Source organism: Cydia pomonella, chromosome 10 (genome assembly GCF_033807575.1).
Source record: "Cydia pomonella isolate Wapato2018A chromosome 10, ilCydPomo1, whole genome shotgun sequence".
Classification (NCBI taxonomy): Eukaryota; Metazoa; Arthropoda; class Insecta; order Lepidoptera; family Tortricidae; genus Cydia; species Cydia pomonella.
In genome coordinates this window covers 10731880-10756036 of record NC_084712.1, presented here as the reverse complement: position 1 = coordinate 10756036, position 24157 = coordinate 10731880, and the positions used below count along the sequence as shown (strand labels likewise).

The following is a 24157-nucleotide window of genomic DNA, read 5'->3' as shown; positions in this document are numbered from 1 at the left end:
AGGTTCGCGAGGTCTACAGCTCACGGATACACAAGTAAGATTGATTTTGAATAATATGCTTTAGTTACTGGTATATAAATTATAAATATTAAAATGATAGGAAAAATAGCCAGTTTAAAAACAATAGCCACATTAAAAATAACAAAAGATACGTAGATCATATCAGATGGAAGTTCAACATATTCTTATTACGATCAAACGCAGACTGATCGGGCATTTATTACACTTCAAGCAAAATTGAGCTTTCAGCTCAAAGCTTAAGGAATACATTAGCCTGTTTTACACGCTGTAAAAGCAATCTCGTTTAGCGTTTTCATATTGACTTATTTGTAGATACTTTTATCCTGGTTTGAAAAGAGCTTTATTAGGATCTACTTGTAAGAAATGTTAGTAGGATTTATGAGAAAAATCAAGAATAATGATAATTGTTTACAAATGGCTAGTGCTGAAGGGCATTTGATTTTGTATCTAGGTATTTTATGTTATATTAATAATGAATATATAATCAATATTACAAACATGGTGATTTGGTGGAGTGTTTTAAATATAGAGGTTAAAACAAGGCTATTAACAATTTTGTCACAGTATCACTGAAGTTTTTATCCTTAACATTGATTCGATTTTGGTTTAGTTGAATATTACTGAAAATAAAATAGATTAAAATTATCTTACAATTATAAACATTAAGAAATAAAGAGACGCAAAGAGAATAAGCGTTTTAAATATAGAAGCTAAAACAAGGCCTTTAATAGTTTTGCCACAGTATCACTGAAGTTTTTATCCTTAACATTGATTCGATTTTGGTTTAGTTAAATATTAGTGAAAATAAAATAGATTAAAATTATCTCACAATTATAAACATTAAGAAATAAAGAGACACAAAGAAAAGAAGTGTTTTAAATATATAAGCTAAAGCAAGGCCTTTAATAGTTTTGTTACAGTATCTCTGAAGTTTTTATCCTTTACATTGATTCGATTTTGGTTTATTTGAATATAACTAAAAATAAAATAGATTAAAATTATCTTACAATGATAAACATAAATAAATATAGAGCCATAGAGAATGAGTGTTTTAAATATAGAGGCTAAAACAGGGCCATTAATAGTTTTTTGTCACAGTATCCCTGAAGTTTTAATCCTTAAAACATTGATTCGATTATGGTTTACTTGAATATTAGTGAAAATAAAATAGATTAAAATTAACTGACAATCATAAACATTACTACGAGTAAATAAGTTTTGAGAAACCTGTAGAACAAAAAAAACATAATTATTTTTAATATGTAGGGATTTGTATGTTTTCTTTACAGTGGCGGTGTAAGAGTTACTCTGAGATGGAAAATAAAATAAAATTAGTAGCATATTTTTAAATGTTGACTAATTATGCCTCCAAATATGGAGCTATTTGATTGATGTGAGCGTCGTTGCGCTACTCGTGCGTAACGTTTACTACGGCGTAGCAACACCGTAGCCTTGAGTATGTTTCGTGGCAACAGCTCGGTTGATGCATTATGACCAGATTAAATAACACAGATTTCCCAATGTAATATAGTAAAAACCTAAAAAATATAACATTGGTTCATACACTCTCGTTGAATTTTCAATTGGTGTAAAAGTGACAGCTACATTTTAGGTTAGTTGATAGACTTGAAACCAGACATACAGGCAAACTGTATCGAAGCTTTATTGAGAATGTATCGATGCAGAATCATGTTTACGTGTGCGAGGGTATACACCAACAGCATTGCTGCAAATAGTCGCCGTGTGTGACCTTACCTATTTGTCATTAATTAGGATAAGTTTAAATTCTGATCAGCCTCTAATTGAGTGCGATTATTATATTTAAATCTTAGCTGAGTTACTGACATAGTAATGTATGTATAAACCGTGAACACGCCTTGGTGAAACGTTCTGAATATCAATATTTTGCGGTTTTTAATCAAGACTACGGCGTGGTGTTACACATACTAGATTATACTAAAATACAATTTGATTTTAAGTTTAGGTATACGTACCTACATACCACTACATACATACTCGTATATAGAGTTATATAAGGATGAGATGGGTACATAGACGAATAGCATTTTAATGATTATGGGAAATTCATATCAATTGATTAACACTAACAGACACTGCATCAGAAATGCTGCTGGTGCCGCAATCAGCATATAATCTTTAAATATGTTTAGAAGTTGAGAAGTATTTTATCTTGATATATGCACACTACGGAATGAATACTCGTATTTTCTGAATAAAAAAATGGGAAAAATGTTGTAGGTATTAGTTTTTAGTATTAATTTAGCTTTGTTTAATAGAAAATTAGTTTATATTTATTAGTGTACCATATATACTTATTGTAGATTACGTTTATTGCAAAAAATATATAAAAAGGTCACATCAATTTGTACAAATCCAATTACGGGCTTGATTAACACAAAAGAAAGCCGCTATGTTCGGAACATCGAAAACAAGCTTTGTCGAAAACAATTGTCATTACATATAAGTAACCTTTGATGTCAAACGTACATTTTGTTGTCCGGGGTAGGGCTGGCTGTATTGCTAATTGATGAATATCATATACTGTCACGAGGCTGGTATTCTAATTGCTCACAAAGCATTCATCTAAGCTTTTCCAGTGTAAGTGAAGTCTTTGATCACGTATAACCGTTACTGTTCTAGAGCTCTTGGTTATACTGGTTTAATAAAGATAATCATCGGTAAAAGTTAAGAATAACGGCCGGGATAGGTCACGCGTGTGTCCGCACCCTGCCCTCGTATATTAAATAAAAACGTGACAACACGAATTCGCGTCGTGACCGAATCGCGTTAGGGCAACCCTATTTTACAGGGTTTTAAAACGCGAAATTATCTTTGACCCAGTTTTATGATTCTGGCACTGAAGACTGTAGTTATTATTGAGTGTAGGATGGTAAGAGAACACGACTGGTGAAAAAATATAATTATAAATTTCATGTCAAATATATTTTTAGGGTAAAACTATATTATATGAAAATAACTGACTTCTAAGGGACCATTTTTAGCAAGAAGCTCTCAAATGTACATAGATATAAACAAATAAAATTGTGAATAAATCACAATACTCTTCTTCCTTGTGTTGTTCCGGCATTTTGCCACGGCTCATGGGAGCCTGGGGACCGCTTGACAACTAATCCCCAGGATTGGCGTAGGTACTAGTTTTTACGAAAGCAACTGCCATCTGACCTTCCAACTCAGACGGTAAACTAAGCCTTATCGGGATTAGTTCGGTTTCCTCACGATGTTTTGCTTCATCAAAAAGCGACTGGTAAATATCAAATGATATTTCGTACATAAGTGCCGAAAAACTCATTGGTACGAGCCGGGGTTTGAACCCGTGACCTCCGGATTGAAACTATTGAAAGTCACACGCTCTTACGCTAGGCCACCAGGAGCGCTACTAAATAAATCACAATACTAACAACACTAATATATCCTTACTGATTTTTATTACATGAAACGTATTTTGTCCTTTGAACTAAACTTCACTGCTAACAACAGGACTGCGGCTACATCCTAAAAACCCAAATACAAAGCTCTTCGCCGTAACGAACTAACCAAAAACAAAAAAGTTAGAAACAAGTAGTTATTTCAGGTTAATGGTTTTTCTCGCCAAGTTTTCACATAGATACCGAAACGTCATACAAGTTAAAAGATTAAAATAAGCTTGGTTAATCTCATAAGTACACATAACATTAGGTACAGTCAAGTGTAAAAATATGGGTGTACACATCTTACTCAAAAATATGTCCCATAGCATCTTATTCCAGTGTAATAAGAGCGTAGTACCATATTTATGACACGACTCTCTCGATACATATTTTAGCAGCTGACTGTACTCATCTGTAACTTAAGGTTGCTTAATGGTTGCATTTTTACTATGTAAAGATGAAGTTTATAAGTGATGAATGCATGAATGTTTCTTTATTCAGGCAATAGACTTATTACATAATTTTAAAATACAAAAAATATTTTTTATTTAAATATTTTATTTTTTTTCGCCTGCCTATCCTCCATAAAAAAAAAAAAAAAAAAAAATACAAAAACAATAAATTAAAAAGATAAAAAAAAAAATACAAAAAAAAACACTGATACAATAAATTTAAAACATAAAAAAAAAGAAATACAGTAAAAATGAGATACAAAAAAATACTAAAAACTACTTACGGTCCGGTTGCAGGCAATGCAATGCAATACAGGATTTTTATAAATGTTCTAATAGTCATAATTAGCCTATTATTTAAAATGTGTACCCCGTTCCCTGTCCAATGTTATCTTGCGGTGACGACACATACACTACATACACACACTGAAAGACTCATACTACACAAATCGTAAATGTATAAGAGTGCAACCGCTCATTCCATTTGCGTTTACGCATTCATTAGACATGAGGTCTAGGGTACTATAAGATTAAAATAAGTTTAGGCTTTGGAATTTGTCGGTTATAGTGAGAGATCGGTAACGAAAATTACATAAAAGACATTGTAAAATATTTTTCACAGTTGTCACAAATTGTAGTGTTTTCCTTACACCGATACCATAACGAACGGTACCTAATACTTATGCTAAAATTTAGTATTTATACCCAGGTGCATAAGAGTAGGTAGAGATATAGTATACTACATTGAAATACTTTCTGGCCATCGTTATAATATTTTTCTACTTCAGAACTTATATTTGTCGACTGCCAGTGATATCGAAATCAACTTTAAGACATTAGATTGCAATATTTATGAAAAAACTCATTTTTACCAAACTGCAGTAGGTAATTTATAAATGATTTGTTCATTAAAGTGTAAAATTCATGGGATTGCTTCTTATTTTTTTTTACTTTTTCGCTCCACTTAAAACTGCCGATAGTCAACGACATTACTCATACAGCCAGTTTTCATGAATTTCAATACCTAATATTTAATTTTAGGTAATATAATTAACTATAAAAAACCTATTTAATGACACCCCTAATAATAAGATTAAACTGAAAAAAAAAAATGTGGCGTACGTGAATATTTTTTGTAATTTTGTTTTATGTACATTGTAGATTTCTAGCCGGAACAAAGCCGCGGACCGACAGACAGACGGATATAGCGAAACTAAAATGGTTGCTAGTTGAACCCTAAAAATACCTAATAAGAAGTCCGAAGAGAAGCCTATTCACAACACTATACATTAGAACTTAGAAGTTATAACATATTTTCAGGACCTTACGTGTTTGAATTTAGCGAACTAACATGGTTGAGTTTGGGAAATACGGGGAAATGGATACGGATCATTAAAAAAAGCATAAACGCTTTACATTCAAAGCGTTTATATGCTTTTTACATTACCTATATACGGTGCTACTTTACCACACTGGTGCGGTAATTAGCACTTTAAGTCCCTATGTCGAAAATTTAAAAGGCCGTATAAATGTATGTACTTTAAAACGTTGTACACACGCGAGGTAATTTGCAACTCGTGTCGATTTAAAGCACTCGATTCGGTAATATTTTAATTTATCGCAATTGTTGCGAATTTCGTACTTGTATCGCAATGTACCTCCTATTTTAATGATCCCGTTGGAAATGCATCCCTGAAGTGTAACAATAATAACACAATCCTTCAAAAGCATGCACTCTGAAAAATATTCTCTCTCTATAATATTCAAACTATTTCCAGTCTGTGCGGTGGCCTAAATTCGATTCGGATATCACTGAAATATTCTCCCAACAATACGTTGTCTTACGCTACGTCAAGTAATATCACATGGTTTACGTGGCTTAGCGCATAATAGAAACCGAGGGAGTTGCAGCGTTCTTTAAAAATTCTGTCGAAGTTTGCAATAATACTTATAAAGGTCATAGAGGTATTCATTGGTCACGGGGCTATTATGTAATTTGTTAATTGATTGTCGTTTGGTTAGCTGAGTAATTTGCGCTAATGTATTCAATTACCCGACAGTTGAAGTTTTCAGGTTTTACCCTGGTGAGTTAAGTCTATTTTATTTATTTATTTAATCTTTATTGCACAAAAGTAAACCTTATAGTACAAAAGGCGGACTTAATGCCATGCCATTCTCTACCAGTCAACCTATATATAAAGGGTGATTCATGAGACGTGAGAAGGACCAAGCCTAGACAATTAGTAAATGTTAATGAATCGTTCACCGTCATATTTAAGTAAATCAATTACGCTTTTTTCTGTTATCTTAGTTTTAGTTAAATGTTAGTATAGTCAGCAAACAAGCAGACGTGCCGCCTGATGGGAAGCGGTCATCGTCGCCCATGGATATAAGCAACACCACAGGAGCCCCTTAAGCGTTGCCGACCCTCGAGAACCCTAAATACCCGCTTCTTGACTTGCGGCCGTACAAATGTGAAATGCGCTCCGCCTAGCGGAGTCGTTCGGTGGGAATCATACTTAAAAGTCTTATATTTTCTTTGTTACCACTCCAGGAAGCAGGCGTGATTACGTGTATATATGTAAATTCATACGGACATATTCGGATATGCTTCGCTGTGTAAGATAGGTGCTCGACTTCCTCGTATTAATTTGAGCCAAGTCCATGCATACTGCGCTTTAAAATATTCAGTGTTTACATTTAGCATTGCATTCAGAATGTAGGAGTTTCGTAGTTAAGTAAGAGCCCGTAGCCGTGTACTTATGAGAGTTATTATAATATTACTGCAATAATATTATTAATATCAATCCTAATCTTTACAATTACAATCGTTCCTGTTTATAACTTAGGTACCTACCCGCCATATTAATGTATAACTAAGTATAACGAAGTATAAACAGAGTTCTGATACTTTCGTCTATAAATAAATAGTATATTATACAAGTGTGCTAAGTTCGTCATTACACACGAGGCGATATTGTGCAATAAGGAAGCCGATGTGGGTAATGACCAATGCACACGCGTTTCATACGACGTTTTTCAACACACAGAAAAAACAAAACTTATTAATTAGATTTTTTTGTCAAAATAGTAAAAGTATATACAATTTTCAAATGGTGGCTTACCGTTTTAACATCTAGTAATTGCACCAAAGAGTGCTAGGCGTGTAGGCACTAGGCACTTATTCGCCAGTTCATTGAAGTAAGCTATCAACACGTTTTCCAAGAAAGACTGGGCGTTTTTGCTGATTTTCAATCAATAAAAAGTTTCATATGCCGCCAATTATTTTTCACCCGATTTTGATGGTAAAAGGCTATCGTTCTCGGCTCTTGTCTCTGTTAGTATCATTGGCAGCGTCAATTTTATGTGTTCTTCATTTTCAATGCTTGAATATGACATTTTTGTCAATATATTAACTAAAAACATGCAAAACTATTCCAATTTTATGACAAATACGGAAAATGGCTGGCGCGTTATTTGTTTTTTTACGCACGATTCCAATGCGCGCGCAAGGCAAAGGCGCAAACGAAATTTAAAAAATTTAAAAAGCTAATATTTTCATATTTCTATTCGACAGATGGAGATCAAATCGATAAAATGTTCTGTTTATTCATTAATGTAATTTATGAGATCATTTAATCTATAAATTATGTTTGATGTGATAAAACCTCTTTGAACATTTGAAAGTTGGTTTAAAAAAATATTACTCGACCAAATTAAGAAGACTCCGTTTCCATGCATATTATTAGCAATCAGTTACCTTCTTAACTCAGTCGGATAATATAATGAAAAAGCACGAGTGGTATAATATACTGAAAAAGTACGCGCGCTAGGATTATGAGCCAAAAATCGGTGGAATAAAAACGTCGTTTTGAGCAAGTGTGTTGAAAAATGTATTTATGTCTTTCAATGAAAGTTTAATAGATATATGATCATGAGGTAAAACTTGATTATACATTTTTATAAGTATGTAGCGTACATATATATTATCTACATATTAGTATTTTTTATAATTTAATATAGATTAGTAGATATTGTGTACACATACTTACGCTTAAATTCAATTTAGTTTCACATTCAGAATAAATATGCCCCACATAAACGGACGAGCGGACAGGATCCGACATAGATATTTTCTCTCACAGCTTGGTTTTATGAAGTTTTTCCTCTACTTAGTTGATTTTCTTCTATGCAGACAGTGGCAGATTAACCGAACAGCAGAAAAAGCATATGCTAAGGGCCCCGCGCTTAGGGGGGCCCCGCGCTCCGACCCTGACCATGCAATTTCGGCACGCGGAACCGGCCAAGTTCAAGTAGAACTTGCACTCCGCGGATCCTGTACTATCACATTTTATTTACAATGTATTTGTTTCGTAAGAGGCCGTTATCGATTTTAGTCGCAAAAATGTGAAATTGATAGATTTAGCGCATGAAATTGTACACCTTTTGTTAACTATTAAAAATAACAAGTACTGGTTTCTATTAGCACGTCTTGTTATCTTTCATTATAATATTTTTTTTTTTTGAAAATAGACTCACTTAATTAGTAATGATTATTTTTCTGATGGACGTTTAGGTAAACGCGCGTAAAGCAGTGATTTTGTCGATCTTATTTATAAATTTTGTAAAGTTTGGACTGCTAAAAATGGTAATTTTGTATTACACATATCCTGTATTTCAACTTTAATAAACTACATTTTTGTTATTATAAATTTTAAGTGGTGTAAATGAAAGTTAGACGAAATCAATTTTCTCCAGAAATTACTTCAAAACAAGTGGCAATTTCTCTGAAAATTGACTTAATTTCAACGTAATTTTGATACAATCTACACCATTTGCTGAAACTGTTCTTATACATCATTTTGTATAATTTACTACCATAATTTTTTGACGAATTTTTAAAAACTATCCTTTCTCGTCACCTGTTACCGGGGACGCTTGCTTGCGACCTCATTATTACAAGGTAAGATGAAAAAACGTGCTAATAGAAACCAATACTTGTTATTTAGATATTACTTACGTAACAAAAGGTGTACAATTTCAACGACTAAATCTATCAATTTAAAATTTTTGCTCTAAAATCGTTACCGGGCTCGTAAGTCAGTAACAATATTGATCAATTATTATTATTTGTTATTATCCTGTCAATTTTTCTTTATAAAGATACCAAATTAAATAGGGTTACGCAAAGACCAAGAGCAGAGTAGCATAAAACCGAAGGTGCAGAGTGTCTCAAAACTTTTGTGCATGGCTAAGCTACAGGAAACAGCAGCGCTCGGAAACGAACAAAAGAAGATACTGTGTTAAAAAAACATATTAGTGAAAAGCAAGGAAGGATGATTTATTTATTAAAGTGAAAACTTCCTTAGCGGCGCTGTGCACTTTTTGGGATGGGGAAAAAATGTTAAACTCGTGACAGGTCACGTGACCGACAGATTCGACAGATTGAAAATTCGTAATTGTTTTGAAAAAACAGCAGGGCCCCTATGCAGGGCTTTGCATTCGCGTAGGCCGGATGTAAAGCCCTGCATAAGGCCCGATACGCAAAGTATTCCAGCAATTCGTACTTTCGAGCAAGAACTAAGGCCGAGCAGCAGGCTAGCCGAAATCAAAAAAATCGCATACTAGGGAAAAATCGGTGACAATACAATATTATCGACCTGATCTGATGATGAAAACTGAAGGTAAGGAGGAAACCTGTATAGAAGATAGGAAATGTGATTGATAAGATAACACAACTTCATTAAGATTAGGGTCTTTTAAAATGGCTAAAAAAAAAACAAATAAAAAAATAGGCATTCCTTAAAATAAATAAATAAGGAAAATACTCCGGATTTTAAATGACGTCATATACCTATAGTTCGTGTCATCCACAAAGACGCGCCCCGCTCTTCTTCCTAATCGCTTAGGTATAGTACAAATCTGCAACTTTTTGGCAATGTAGTAGTTATGTCTACAAATTAATGTGTATAGACAGAACTACTAAGTAGTAAAAGATTGCACACCACACTTGTAGGTACTATAGGCGATTGGGAAGAGGAGTGGGGCGCGTCTTCGTGGATAACACGAACTGCAAGACACAAAAAAAAATCTTGTGTAGGGGCTCCATTAATTTTAATTTTTATTTGATATTTATTATTGGCTGTTGTGGCTGCAATAGAAGTAGGTACATACTTGATTTAGGTAAAAGACTGTCTACCTGTTACGGGTCATATACGTAAGATAGAGCACACTGAACGACAGATTTCATGAATGGTTTTACGGTTAAAATACAGACCTCAAACTTGGTGTAATAATAAAGAAATATCGGCCAAGAGCATATCGGGCCATGCTCAGTGTAGGATTTCGTAGTTACCATTCAGTCAAAAAAGGCCAAACGGGGGCTATTAGTATCATTTACATTACAAGCATGAGGGAGTAACCTTTGCAACGCTTTGTACGTCTTTTTAGTAAGAAGAGAAGATTTTTTGCAATAACCCTAAAGCGACTAAACCGATCATTTTCGCTATAGTTTTCATTGAAAGTATATATTAAGCTTTAGAGGGGGGGGGGGGGGGGGGGGGACACATTTTATTTTCTTTCGGAGCAATTATTTCCGAAAATAATACTTTTTTATAAAAAAAAGGTTTTTGAAGACCGTTATTCGTTTTGTAAGACCTTATCCAACCATAACTACGCCACACTGTAGGGTCAAAGCAAAAAAAAACTAAGAAAAAACATTTTGTATGGGAGGTGCCCAATTTTTTTTATAAGTAGTTTTTATTTTACCGTTCTGTCGCAATGCATGATTTATGTACTTATCCATGCCAAATTACAGCTATTTAGCACTAGAATCACGGAACCAACCCTTGGACAGACGAACATGGCGAAACTATAAGATACACTGCATAACATGTTACAAACTAATCGAGAACGAGTCAAAAAAAATTAAGACATCGTAAAAATTTTGTGATGGTACTGAATCCTCGGGGTGCGAGTCCAACTCGCACTTAATCTTTTTTTTTTAAACCAGGGGGCCCCGCAAGTTATTGTACTAAGGGCCCCGCGCCTTCTTAATCCGCCCCTGTATGCAGATAGATAAATACTCGTTATATGCATTTATTTATAGACATCTGTCTACGACTTATTTGCAGACTTCCGCAGAGAATCTGTGAGAATGTTTAGATATTCTATTTGAATAAACTTATTACGAGTACGTATTTAAGACTTAGTTGCTACAAAATGAAGGAAATCAATTTGGAACCTATAAGAAGTACACTTTGGCTGTAGTCATTTGAAAGAGATTATTTATAGTTAAGGCTATTCTTAATTTAAAAGCAGATATTACGTCATAACTTAATTAATTTTGTATTAAACACGTCTGTAAACGAGACGGCGATGCTTAGAAAAAAAACACTGTTTCGGGCGATACTCGAACTCGCAAACACGGGATAGGTACCAGTCTACCGCTCTGCCAACTGAGTTATCGGAACTTTCCTATTGACAGCAAATATATCCACCACAACCTTCTCATGAAAGTATGTATATCTGTTACTCTACAGAATCAAGCTTTTAAAACAGATCCACTGTACAATAGTTGTGCTGTATACATAAAGTGACTCCCAAGCAGCTGTCTTATGATCCTATAGACAAATTGACTTCAGTGCCACCACTCAAATGAATTTGATAAATATCACTCTCAGTCTTTTAATTGACATTTGAACTGCTGGAGTAGAAAAATAATGAAGATATTAACCTCAAGCTCAGTGAGATATTAAAAAATACTAAAAAATAGAATATTGGGCATAAGTAAGAAGTTAAACAGTCCCCGTACCCTCAGGGCGGTGACAAATAAGCATACAGTCCGTCTGTTGGCAAGCAGTCACTGTACACTATAGGGAGCTATCCAATGAGCATATAATCACTACGTTTTAAGAGACGGGACTCCCATACTAGCGAGTGGAATTAGTTTATTTCGCAAATCATTACCAAAATGTACGAAAAAGAACTGTCAAAGAACCATAGTAAAAACATAAGCGAGTTAAATAGTGTAGTACGCTACACGCTTGCGTTTCTTATCGATATCGAAATGAAACATAGACTCCTGTCTACAAATTTTGTACTCGAAATCAGGTTAGGATCGAGTCCACATTTAAGTTGTATGTTATATAGTGGATAGTTCTATGAGTGGACTAATACGTGGTCGGGCTTAATGTGGACCCGATTTTTTTTTATAACACCTCGTTGGAAAGGGGCTTTTTCTTCCCCACTAGGAAGGATCAAAGGATGCAAGTTCACGAGAAATTTCACATATTTAATTTAATTATTTACACTGATACAAATAAACATACAGTTATCGATAGTTTTAATACATCCCTAGTTCACAACTAAAAATAATATAAAATATCTAATTTTCGATGTGTTTAAAGCCTGCTGCACCAAAATAAGGTCAAAAGTATCTAAAGCAATGCTTACCGGTCTTCATTAAAGGGAAATTTCGCCATAAAATCCCTTTTTTCGTTATTTTCTCGAGTGGCTCGTTTGCCACATATTTCCTTAGTAAACCGTTTTCTCGGTGGCATTGCAACAAACTCGCTCTTTACTCTGATCACGGTTCACTATTTTCGATTTTTTCACTAAATAAAAAAGAAATTGCACGAAATACCCTAAAAAAACTTTGAAGCCTTCATAACAAACAAAACAATTAGGCTGACAGTTGACTTGATGTAAACTTGACATAGTAAATAGTACTGACGTTTTCTTTTTTTTCGTTGGTAAAGATTTGCGAAACAAACTCCATACAAAACTTTTTTTGTTCCTAGTTGCGTCAGCCTGATAGGGAAGTGATAATTTAGGAAGTAGTCAACTTCGGAATCTATAAAGTGACAACTTAGAAAAAGGACAATGTTGGAGTGGACGAATGAAAAAGTGGACAAGTTTGGAAAGAGACAAATTAGGAAGTGGCCAAAGTCGACCGGAGGGCATTAAAATAACTAATAAAAACCGGAAAAAGTTTTGTGATAACACAAAACCTTGCTCGAGTTCAACTTGCATTTGATCGGTTCTTTTATAAATATTACATTCTCATGAAATACTTAAGGCCCCGTGCGTTAAGGTTCGTTTCTCACTCGCACTGAGCGTAAACGCTTAAGCGCGAGACCGTCTGTGTGTGCGTCTCGTCTCGATCCGTCACACTATTGTGCACCACCAACTTGTTCTCATGCAAGCGAAGCACAGTAAACTAGAAACAGTAATCATACTGCATCAGAAAAAAACGTACGGTCACAGGTACCCCTCTTCTTCCTTTCCAATGTTCTCGACAAAGAAGACTTTATTGTTTATGGCCCAGGAAACCTTTAATTTACAACATGAAGGAGATTGCTAAATAAGCTTAAATCTTCAGACAGAGTTTATACAATTTGTGACACCACGCTCAATTATAAAGCTAGCGCATCTAATTATAAATGCCCACCATAATTGTTATTAATTTTTGAGCAGCAGTTGATGATATATAGTTGTCAATAAGACACTTGGTAAAAACTAGTTTTTATTAAGAAAAACCGTCAAAGGCAGATGGGAGCGCTGATATCATATTTTATTTTTTGAACTGAATTTTTATTTTTAGTTATAAGTTTTAACAAAAAAGAATCGGTGAGTAATGATGAGTTCTATCAAAAATAAAATGGCGCATTTTTAGAAGCATTTATTTTTTATTTTTTAATCTGTTACGTGTGCAAAAATTGTTACAAATTTTTAAGGTGCGTTTTATGTTACCTATGTTTGTAATTTTTTTTCTATTGAGCGCAAGCAAGAAATCAGTTTTCCAATTAACGAAGTTCCTAGAGAAAGGCCTCAAGATTTCATTTATCAAACCATATTAGATTCATATTTTTTCCAACCATATTATGATTTAAAAAAAGCGCCGCGATTCATAAAATCTGCTAATATATATCCGGCTAATATCGGCGTCAAAATAAAACCCGTTGGAGTCTGAGACGGTTACCCCATTTCACTATAATAACTGGCAAGTAAACTTACTGGTGTTGACGTAAGTATTATAATATAGTTGCAGACTTAACTCGGTCTATCTGTTGTAGCTATCTCTTCCAGTTAGTCTCACGTACGACAGCATGCATGAGAATGGCTGCCAAGTATTCATTTAAACTTGATAATTGCATTCAGACAACTCAAGCATTAGTTAGAATTCAGTTATTATGATAATTTATCGCTTTTTATAGCGCAAAATACTTAAACTACTTAATTTGTAGTGGGTAAAATGGACTGGTAATGTAGGGTGTCTTTTAAATCAACAACAATACTTGATAATAGTAGGTATAACGTACCAAAGTAGCCACTTACTTATTAGGAAAAATTGCACAATAATTTCGATGAAAAAATGCATTATGTTTTTGAGCTGTTTAAGAAGTGGTTACCTGGGTATACGTGAAGCATATGCAACAAAGATACCTGTTACTTACAATTCCATACGGAATACAATTTCTAAATTGCACGAAAAGCATTTCCGCTTTTATCCAAATTGCCTTCCGTTTATTTATCATTGTAAGAGAATCGCCGGGAAGCGTAAACATTCTGTTGTATTTTTGTATAATTCCACGATCCACGACAATAAACTCTTAAGCATTTTTCTAAAATGCGGAAAATAATTCGATGAGTGTCCTTAGATAGAGTCTGTTCGGAAAGAGAAGAGTCGTGGAATTTATTGGGCCCACGTATACCACCTATACATTCCACGAGTCTCTTCATTGCGGACAGACTCTACTTGTAGGTAATTCTTGTTTAGGTTTATTATGTAGATCGTGTCATCCACGATAACGCGCCGATTTGTCAAATCTATCTTTTAATAACATGAAACTACGAGTCAAGGCACTCGTCGTCGTGAATGACACGATCTATATACATAAATATATTGCAAGCATCAATATAAATATATACGAGTACACGTTTTAAATGTAAGTACAAACAATTTGGCTACCACCAGTTTTGACTAATTTGCCAGTACGAGCGAGATGCATAGAAAGTAAGTTGAATAGAAGTGAACGAATATGTCAATGTCAAAACTGGAGGTAGCCACTCAGGTTTTTGTTTAAGTTCGTTTTGTCAATTGAGAAAAACTATAAGATCAGCGGCGGTATCATGGTTCCATTTTTATCACTTGTCACTATGTCCGTCACTTTCGCGCTTACATATTTGTTAGAACGTGACAGGTATGGTGACAAATGATAAAGAGCCGACCATCTTAGCCCAGCTGTAGGGCTAAGATTGTCGGCTCTTTATCATACATACTTGTTAGAAGGTGACAGGTATAGTGACAAATGATACAGAGCCGACCTTAGGCCCACTGAGCTGTAAACCTCGCGACCGCCTGTAGCTCGGAAAACTTAATCCACATAAAACTTCCATTTAATTATGGAACCTATCAATTATGTTCTTTAGAAGTAATACAACTATGTGTTTATGCTGTTTTTCCACCAGAGACGTGCGAGTATACGTAGCGAGGAATGTGTTTATCATATATAGAAACACTTTATTTACCTATACTCGCTCAGCGCAGCTCTAGTGGTAACAGCTCAGCAGAGCGTAGTTTTTGTACATACAAGGGAAGGATGTGTGCGAGGTATGGACGCGAGCGAAAAACTATCACCGCACCCCGCTCGCTTATTTGAAAAGAGCCCGTTACACACCGTCGCACCTCTCAGATACCTCGCACATCTCTGGTGGAAACATTCACAACGTTCCACATCCTCGCACCTCTCGGTTTCCTCGCACATATCTGGTGGAAACGCAGCCTTAGGCTTAGGGAAGCGTAGCAAGCGTGTGTTTTTACGCACTTTGATTTAGCTTCACCGCGTATATTTGTATGTTTATGTGCTTCAAATCTTGTAACTTTTTGAATTACTTCTCAGTGTTTTATTAAGCTGAAATAGGGCATACTTCCGTTTTTCCGATGACAATGCAATAATATGCTAACATGGAGCAGATCTGATGGTGCAGTTGGTAGGTAGCCATAAGTATTCTTCAACGGGAAAACTAAACACATTGAGTTTAGGCTCATTTGAAAGGTCTCGAGTAGTACTTGATAGACATGCAATGGAAGCCGCCGCTTTCTACCCAGTGACTGTGAGCAGCCACTGTGCCAACTCGCGTCTTATGCAATTTTTCACTTCCACCCCTGCTGGGCTAAGATGGTCGGCTTTTTATCATTTCTCACCATGCCTGTCACGTTCTAACAAGTATGTAAGTGCGAAAGTGACGGGCATAGTGACAGATGATAAAAATGGAACCATGCTGCCACAGCTGGAGCTTATAGCTCTAACGACTCCACTCTGGCCGGCCGGCTAAGGCAAGCCAGAGGCAGAGAATCCTGTCCCACCCACCCTCCTTGCGGGTAACAGAACTCCCCAGGAGCACTCGGGTACGTGAGGTCGCTACTCCCCAACAGCTCGCCACAAGCTGCCCTGCGTTGACTGATTGCACTGGTAAAACCAGCGGGCGATGGGGTCGTCACATCCCTACTCCTAATTATTATTATTATTAATGAAGTGATCAATATTTCAATAGCATTTTTTGAAATGATCAAAATATATGATCTGCCCATAAACCTTAAAAATAATAATATTCTTATGACTCAATATAGACACTGTATATTTTGAAACAGTGAAATTCTCCGGCAAAATATAACATCGCGTCATTAACCCCGTCCAATTCCGTTTGAAAACTTTCATGGGCACCGGAGAAGGTTAAGAAACAAGAACGCTCTCAGAAATTTGGGTAAAATAAACAAAATCTTCATTTACATTATCGTTGAGGAAATGGTTGAATTTCGACAGAATTTGCACCTTATACCCGGGAGCTGTGGGTTTTGTACTAAAACTAATAAAGATAAGTTTCAAGCGTAGTAGGCACGCTCCTTAAGTCTAAATTAATTAATGTGGAGATTATGATGTAAACTTGGATTAAAGCAGGTATTTAGAGTGTTCAAAATATATATACAGGGTAGAATTCTTAGATGGGGCACAGAGGCTAGCTGGTACCTGATCCCGTGCTGCTACGCCAAAGTTGTCTTTGGAACTGCTCTAGCTTTCCCACAGTAAGCTCAAGCTCACCCCTTAGGGCGTGTTGTGAGAACTGGACGACGATATGACCGACCAGGCAACCAGTAAATCAATCAGCGACGAAATGGTCAATTTTGAGTGCATACTATTTTGACGTTAAAAAATAAATTAGAGATAATATTATTCACACATTTAGTATGAAAAAAGTGAAATTGTTGCCCGCTCTTTTTTACGCCAAATATGACTGTGGCGCTTAAGAACCCTATAATTGTATGGACATTGGACACATCATAATGAAATATTTAGAAAGAACAAAAATCCATTTTAAATTATTTTAGAAATGTCTCCACACAATGTTTTCACCCTTATGCCTAAAAGTAATAATTGACGTGTAATAGAACACAATATATTTAAATTTAACTTTTTCACACTAAATGTGAGAAGAACACTATCTCTTATTTCTGGCTTTAAGTGCCCTAACCTAGGTTGTCTTATGAAATGGAAACTATAAGCATCATTTTTTTTCTTAAATCAGATCACCAAATTCCAAAATCCGTTATTAATAAGTGAGGGAAGGTCTCCTTGGACCATTTTCGCGTAGCAGCGCGGGATAAGATTGGTGGCCTCAGTGACCCATTAAAATCCACCCTGTATACATAGGTATGTGGTAAATATTTACCGGAAATCAAAGTTATTTATGTTGCGCAAATGATGTGACGACCGTTTCAGTATTTATTTATGAAACGATTTTTTTATGTGCACATTTTTTAGGGTTCCGCAGCCAAAATGGCAACAACATAATCCCTATAGTTACTTTCGTTATGTCCGTCTGTCCGTTTAGGCAGCAATATTACTCGAAAACTATAAGGTATATCTTAATATTCGTATTTGAACAAAAGTTGGAAGTGGAAAACGGACTGAAGAATTTTCGTGGGCTGCTATTTAGTTTAGGTATTAAAATGACTCCATGAATGTAACTAAAAGGGGTTTTTAACCCGCAACCTCCGGATTGTTAGCCGCGCGCTTTCCGCGAGGCTACCAACGCTTCCCAAGATCAAAAAAAAAATAACCTTAAGCGACGAAGAAAAATAAAAATATTTAACGACGAGGTTCAGTAAAGTTACGCCAAATAAATACTTATTGGCGCCATTAAGTTGTCGAATAAAGTTACCAGCAAATGTTTACTGTGAATGTTTTCGAAAGTTGCAAACCGTTGTTTAAAAAACTTAGCATATTACCGCTCCTATGCCAATATATAAAAGATGCGTGCCTACTTTTCAAAGATAACCCAAACTTATTCACATCTCGTAGTGAGACAAGTACAAGACACACAAGGGCGCAATACAAGAATTTACTGCACCAGCCCCCTTGCCGCTCTTATATTTATAAAAATAACTGTTTTAATATGTGTATAACCATGTATAGTAAATCCCATCAAAAACATAAATGTGCAATGAGAGCGAGAGAGGACTAGATACGATATGGATCGGATATGTCAATGTCAACACTGACGTTTATTTACAAAAAAACATCACTTCTGACATATCCGATCTATATCATATACATCGTAGACCTAATATTTGACGTATCTGGAAGTTCGAATCGGGGCGTATAACCTTTATTTTACTGGCTTCGTTAAACTCGTAACGTTTAATAATAAAAGCCTTAAGAATGAAAGCCCTTTGAACAAGTTTTCTTGGTAATTATTTTTGAGTATTGTTTTTAACTGAAACATGTTCAGGTGAGCCCTGTTAAAACCAATTAAGTAAGTTGTTTTGAAAACTTGTTTTAGGCATTGGAAGTTTGTTACCTGATATAAAATAATAGGCCAATTGCACGAAGCATGCCTATTCCTAAATTGAATGTCTAACTATGAATAAACACAAAATAAATACTAGGAAAAAGTATGAAAATTAGAATTTTTTTGATGCGAAAAATATTTGGCCTTTGTATGGAGAGTGGGCCTATTTTGAACCGATTTTTTTCGCACCAAATAAATAGTTCTTTTACTTTTTCCTAATCAGGGCACGATACCGAGTATTCCTTTAAACGGATCCCCACTATTTTTGTTACATCCTGTACAACGCTGTTTGTTTATTGTTAATTTGGTGTAGCTAATAATTATAATGGTCATGAAATGCGTTTGATTTACAAAACAAAATATTACAATAAAATACAGTAAATGCATACTTCAGTTCATTTCCAGAATATTAGCACCCAGTATTTTGTTTACGTACAAATATCCCTCAGATACATTTCATAAAATCTGTCAGAGCGTGGCTTGTTTCGATATGTACCTACCACTTTATCCTTAGATTACTCTGGGGATAGATTATATTGCCATTATCCTTATGTAGCTGGCCGACTGTTACTTTAGTTCCTTTTCTCATTACAGGGATATATAAATGACTCTAAAAAGCTTATTACTGTACTTTTGTCAATATATTTTTTGTTTTCAGTTCAGTTTGTTAAAAACTTATGAAAGTAAATAGAATTTCAAGTCCTGAATATGATAAGTCACCGTGTAGCGTTGCTTTTAGTTGGTTTCCGAATATGATTGATTAATTTATTGATGAAACTTGTGGTTATACAGTTTCATAAGTATTCGCAAAGAGAAAGTTTAAATTCCTTACCTGACAGAGGGTATCGGAACTTTAATAAAAATCATAAATTATTCTTTCTGTAAAGACTTAACGTGATTCAGAACTCAGTAGTCATGTATCTGCACAAAAATTCACCTCACAAATTCCCTCTTAAAAATAATCCTTCAAGGTTGCAATACTCGATCTAATTTTACTTAAAGTAAAGCACGTTACACAACTTCAGGGTATAGGTACATTGTATCAAATAAGTAGGAATAGGTTAAATTAATAGTACGAATACTTGAACATGGATAATAGGATTTCTAATGTATATTTTTCTATACAGGTTCCCTGGCGAGCACGCTCAAAGACATGCATCGCACAGCGTGCGACGACGAGCTGGTGTCGCTAGCATGCCCCACGGGCACCGTCGTGAACGTGCAGGCAGCGACGTACGGCAACGGCACACGCACCTGCGAAAACGTCAAGCCGGGACAGGAGACGAACGATGGTTGCTTGTGGCCTAATTCTATGCAGGTTTGTATGACCGACATTCAGGCATCAAACCAGAATTCTGACATCATTATTGCGGTAATTAAAGTTAATTGTTAGAATACCTTCAGAAAACATGAGTGAAATAGTGATCCGTCCGTCTGGAATACATTTTTTCAGGTTGTATTTTTTGATGGCTGACTGACGTGAATAATTTTGTGTACTACACGAGATCAAAGTTATTTACATCTCGTGCGCTTTTGAGTCGCTTACTACGCTCAAGATTCTAAATTAGATTAGAGATCTATTATAGAATCTTTCGCTTGCACGGGACTCAAAACAAGCACTCGAAGAAATATCAAACTTTGCTCTCTTGTTGTACAGATAACTATTTCACCCTTTTTAGTTTTATCTCTCTACATAATCTCCTTTCAACTCCATACACTTCACCCAACGATGTTCCAGTTTTTTCAACCCCTCCAAAAATATTTTTAGTCAAACCCTGAAAAATATGCTTCAGTTTCAGCTATGACTTCCTCATTTGCTGAAAATCTTTTCCCACCGAGCCATTTCTTCATGTTTGGGAATAAAAAAAATCACATGGGGCCAAATCTGGAGAGTAAGGTGGGTGGGGCAGTATTTCGTAACGCAATTCAACTAATTTGTCTGTTGCGACTGCTGACGAGTGTACAGGGGCATTGTCGTGGTGAAAAAGGATTTTCTTCTTTGCCAGATGTGGCCGTTTTTTCACAACTTCTGCGTTAAATTTTTCCAACAAAGAAGCATAATAAGGGCCATTTATTGTTTTACCTTTCTCTAAATAATCTATATAAAGAACCCCTTGGCTGTCCCAAAAAACAGTGGCCATTATCTTTCCTGCCGAATTAACGGTTTTCGCTTTCTTTGGGCGCCCGTTCGTTAGCAGAAGTCCACGTCCACTCGTCCTTCATACCTATCAAAGCGTCCATATGGCTAGACCCCGCTATCGGAGGTGCAAAATGGTAGCTGTCAAGTTCTTAGGGATAGGTAAAAATATTTATGATGTCGATATCGATACTTGATTTTTCCGTACAATCTGTTTTTTTTATGTATAAGTACCATTTATTTGACTACAATTCAACATGTTTTTTGGGATCCATGAAAAACCTGATCATTCATTAAGAATACGGTATCCCCTTTGGTGGAAATAAAAGAGAGAATCACATTTTGTTATTAATGCATTTATGAATGGTTTGTGCTATGAAGATAACGATAATTTCTTAGTAATGATTTTTATTTATAGAATCAGATTGCCGCATTCTAACCGATGTTTTTAAATCTTTTTCACGCGGCTTATGTTTCCCTTCACCAAATGTCACTCGGGGCGTCAAAGTGTCTACGCAAAATGTTACACGCTCGGTCCCTTTAGAAATCGATCAACTCTTTTCTTCTATCTCGATATAGTTCTGTGCTTACGTTACGACTCTAAAAGTCATATATAAAATATCAACATGATAAATTTCAACTGGAATTGTTAGATTTGTTAGGAATGTTTCATTAATATGTTAATTAACCTGCCTTCGGTGGCAAAGGACGCTTACGAGCCAATTTCATACTAAGTGTTTTTATTATTATAATCAGTTTTTAGTCTCAAAAATTATAAACTGTCAACATAATTGGATCGAGAATTTTTCTCTGTAGTTTATTTTAAATTACTTATTTAAAATTATCACAATAAGTATCCATTCCGTTACTATCTCCTTCTATGAATAAAAAAGTTCGAACTTAAATAAATTCGACCACAAGTTTGGGTAATTTCAACCATAATGACTTTTTCTTTTACAGCTTTAAGAGTTTATGTCCACTCTGACCACTTACTGAACGAGCGAACTGTCTTTTACTAACATCTAACAAAAGAGCAAGATAACAAGTTATACCCTGTTATCGTCTATGTGTAGATTTCCTTCGGGACTGCAGCCGGACTTTAATGCCGCGGGTGTGGTATCATAATGCATGAGTGTTAACTAACTATTTTAATAGTAACATGGGACATTGTTATGCTGTGATGTGGCAAAATTCTAATATGATAAACATAATTATGTATATTTTTCTACTCTTCGACCGTAATGGTTGAATTAAGATTTCGTATACCAAACTATACTTACGTACTTTCCATGTATGGGCTCCCGCTAACTATAAGATTCATTTCGATATGCTGTAGTCACCTGTAAAAATTACCAATCACGTGCCGCCGCGCTCCTATAGAAAAGACTAATCGGCTGCGGGGCGCGGAGCGGGAGGCGTGCGTTTGTCTACTGAGATACTTACCAATTTTCATTAATTATGTAAAAAAATGGTTTTATAGTAAAAAAAATATATTTTAGATGACTCGTAGAAAAAGTATTGTATACAATAGTGATATAATCAAGCTTTTCAATCTCGTACCTAACTTACTCAACTCAACAAGCTTCGTTGCCTAAACACGGTACTCGACTGAAGAGCTCTCTATTATATCACGATTGTATATAATACTATATTATACGATAAAAGTTCAGGCAATACATTATTTAAGGTAAATAATATCTGATCTCATATCAGCTTTTTAAGGTTTCATATCAAAATGGTAGTTACCAAACGGAACGCAATTGCTAAGTCCTCACCGTCGGTCCGTCTATCTGGTCGCCTGTCTGCCAAGAGGCTGTATGTCATAAACAATCACAGTATAAAATTTTCACGAAGTGCGTACTATACTTAGTTACACTATCACAACATTAAAATTATTCAAAAAAACACAAATCATAGACAGCGCACTTCACTCCGTCAATAAAGCCTAGGTCCTAGATTCCTAAGAACCGCTAAGTAGCTAACTACTCTAGCGCTACTCTGGAACAATTATTTATAGTTGACAGCTGGACACTTTTACCAGTTCTACCATAAGAGATTTCACTCCTTTTAATTCCACACTCCATAGAAGAAATGATACTTTTGATACTGACATTTTAGAAGCATTTTTGAATACGGTCGTAAGAGTCCTAACTCTTGCGTCCAAAACTAGATAAATAAATCGACTCTTGTCTATTTACATGTAAATTCGTTCGGAGAAGCATGGTTGTGATATTTTAACACGCGGTAGCGTGCCCCTTATTTTTTACCCTCGAAAGACCCTCCGTTGCGGTTATTAATAGGCAGTCGCTTGTATAGGTAATGGATATTGATTGAAAATTGTTTGAGAACAATGACTATGCATGAAATAAAAAAGAGACCGATTTTGATTTAACAGCTTGTTAAGATTCTCATATTATTTTGATACGACCCTGAGATAACTCTGATTACATTTCGCGAGCACCAATCAGTGTGAGCCCACGCTCTCCTATTAACTCATTACTTCAACTACTCATTGCTACGTACTGGCCAACTAGCTGCTACTGTACAGGCAACACTGAAAAAATAAACATATATTTTATTATTACATTGTGTATTAAGGGCGGACGGTAAATAAGAAATTACGAACAAGTGTAAATTTTAAGCCTAAAGCGAAGGGCTTAATTATCATAAGTTTTTAATTCTTGTACCGCCCGTGGCATACAACACATAATGTTTTGCATCACAATTGTGAGGAAAAAAATAAGCAAATTTTAAGCGAAATAATTCTTGAATACATTTCAAATATTTATCCGCCAAATTGTCATTTTTCAAAAAACAATACAATACTGATATTCCCGTCCGCTAAAATAGGATAATAATGGCTTGAATTTATTTACTTTAAATTTGTCCATAAAGAAGAATTTCCCGTACTATTTTTGTTACAATAAGGTGAACATTTCTGAGCATTATTATATTTACTAGACTTAAATCGACCGGGACATAAACCGTGATTACCTTTTATATTGTTTTTGAGCTCCCGATATTTCGACGCAGTTACTTGTCCGCGGGTAACTGGAAATAGCGGGTGGGTGTCAAAGTTGTGTAGACCGCGCTCGGTCTACCCTCATTTGTAATAGACAACACAAAACGGGTGTGTAATGTTTTTAATAATAACAATTTGCGAAATTTCATTTTTCATAATTTGAATTGCATAATTTTGATATGCAGAAATTATGATTTGGTATAAAAACAAATACAATAAAAAC

At 35.2% G+C, this 24157-nt stretch overlaps 1 protein-coding gene across 2 annotated transcripts in view; it reads left to right on the top strand.

Moving 5' to 3' along the window:
• Positions 1 to 24157, top strand: part of LOC133522081 (protein eva-1 homolog C-like) — a 73687-nt gene that overhangs the window by 1346 nt on the left and 48184 nt on the right. For both annotated transcript variants that reach the window (XM_061857285.1, XM_061857284.1), the window contains exon 2: positions 19903 to 20093. In XM_061857285.1, the coding sequence (XP_061713269.1) occupies positions 19903 to 20093 (191 nt within the window). The remainder of the gene's footprint in view (positions 1 to 19902; positions 20094 to 24157) is intronic.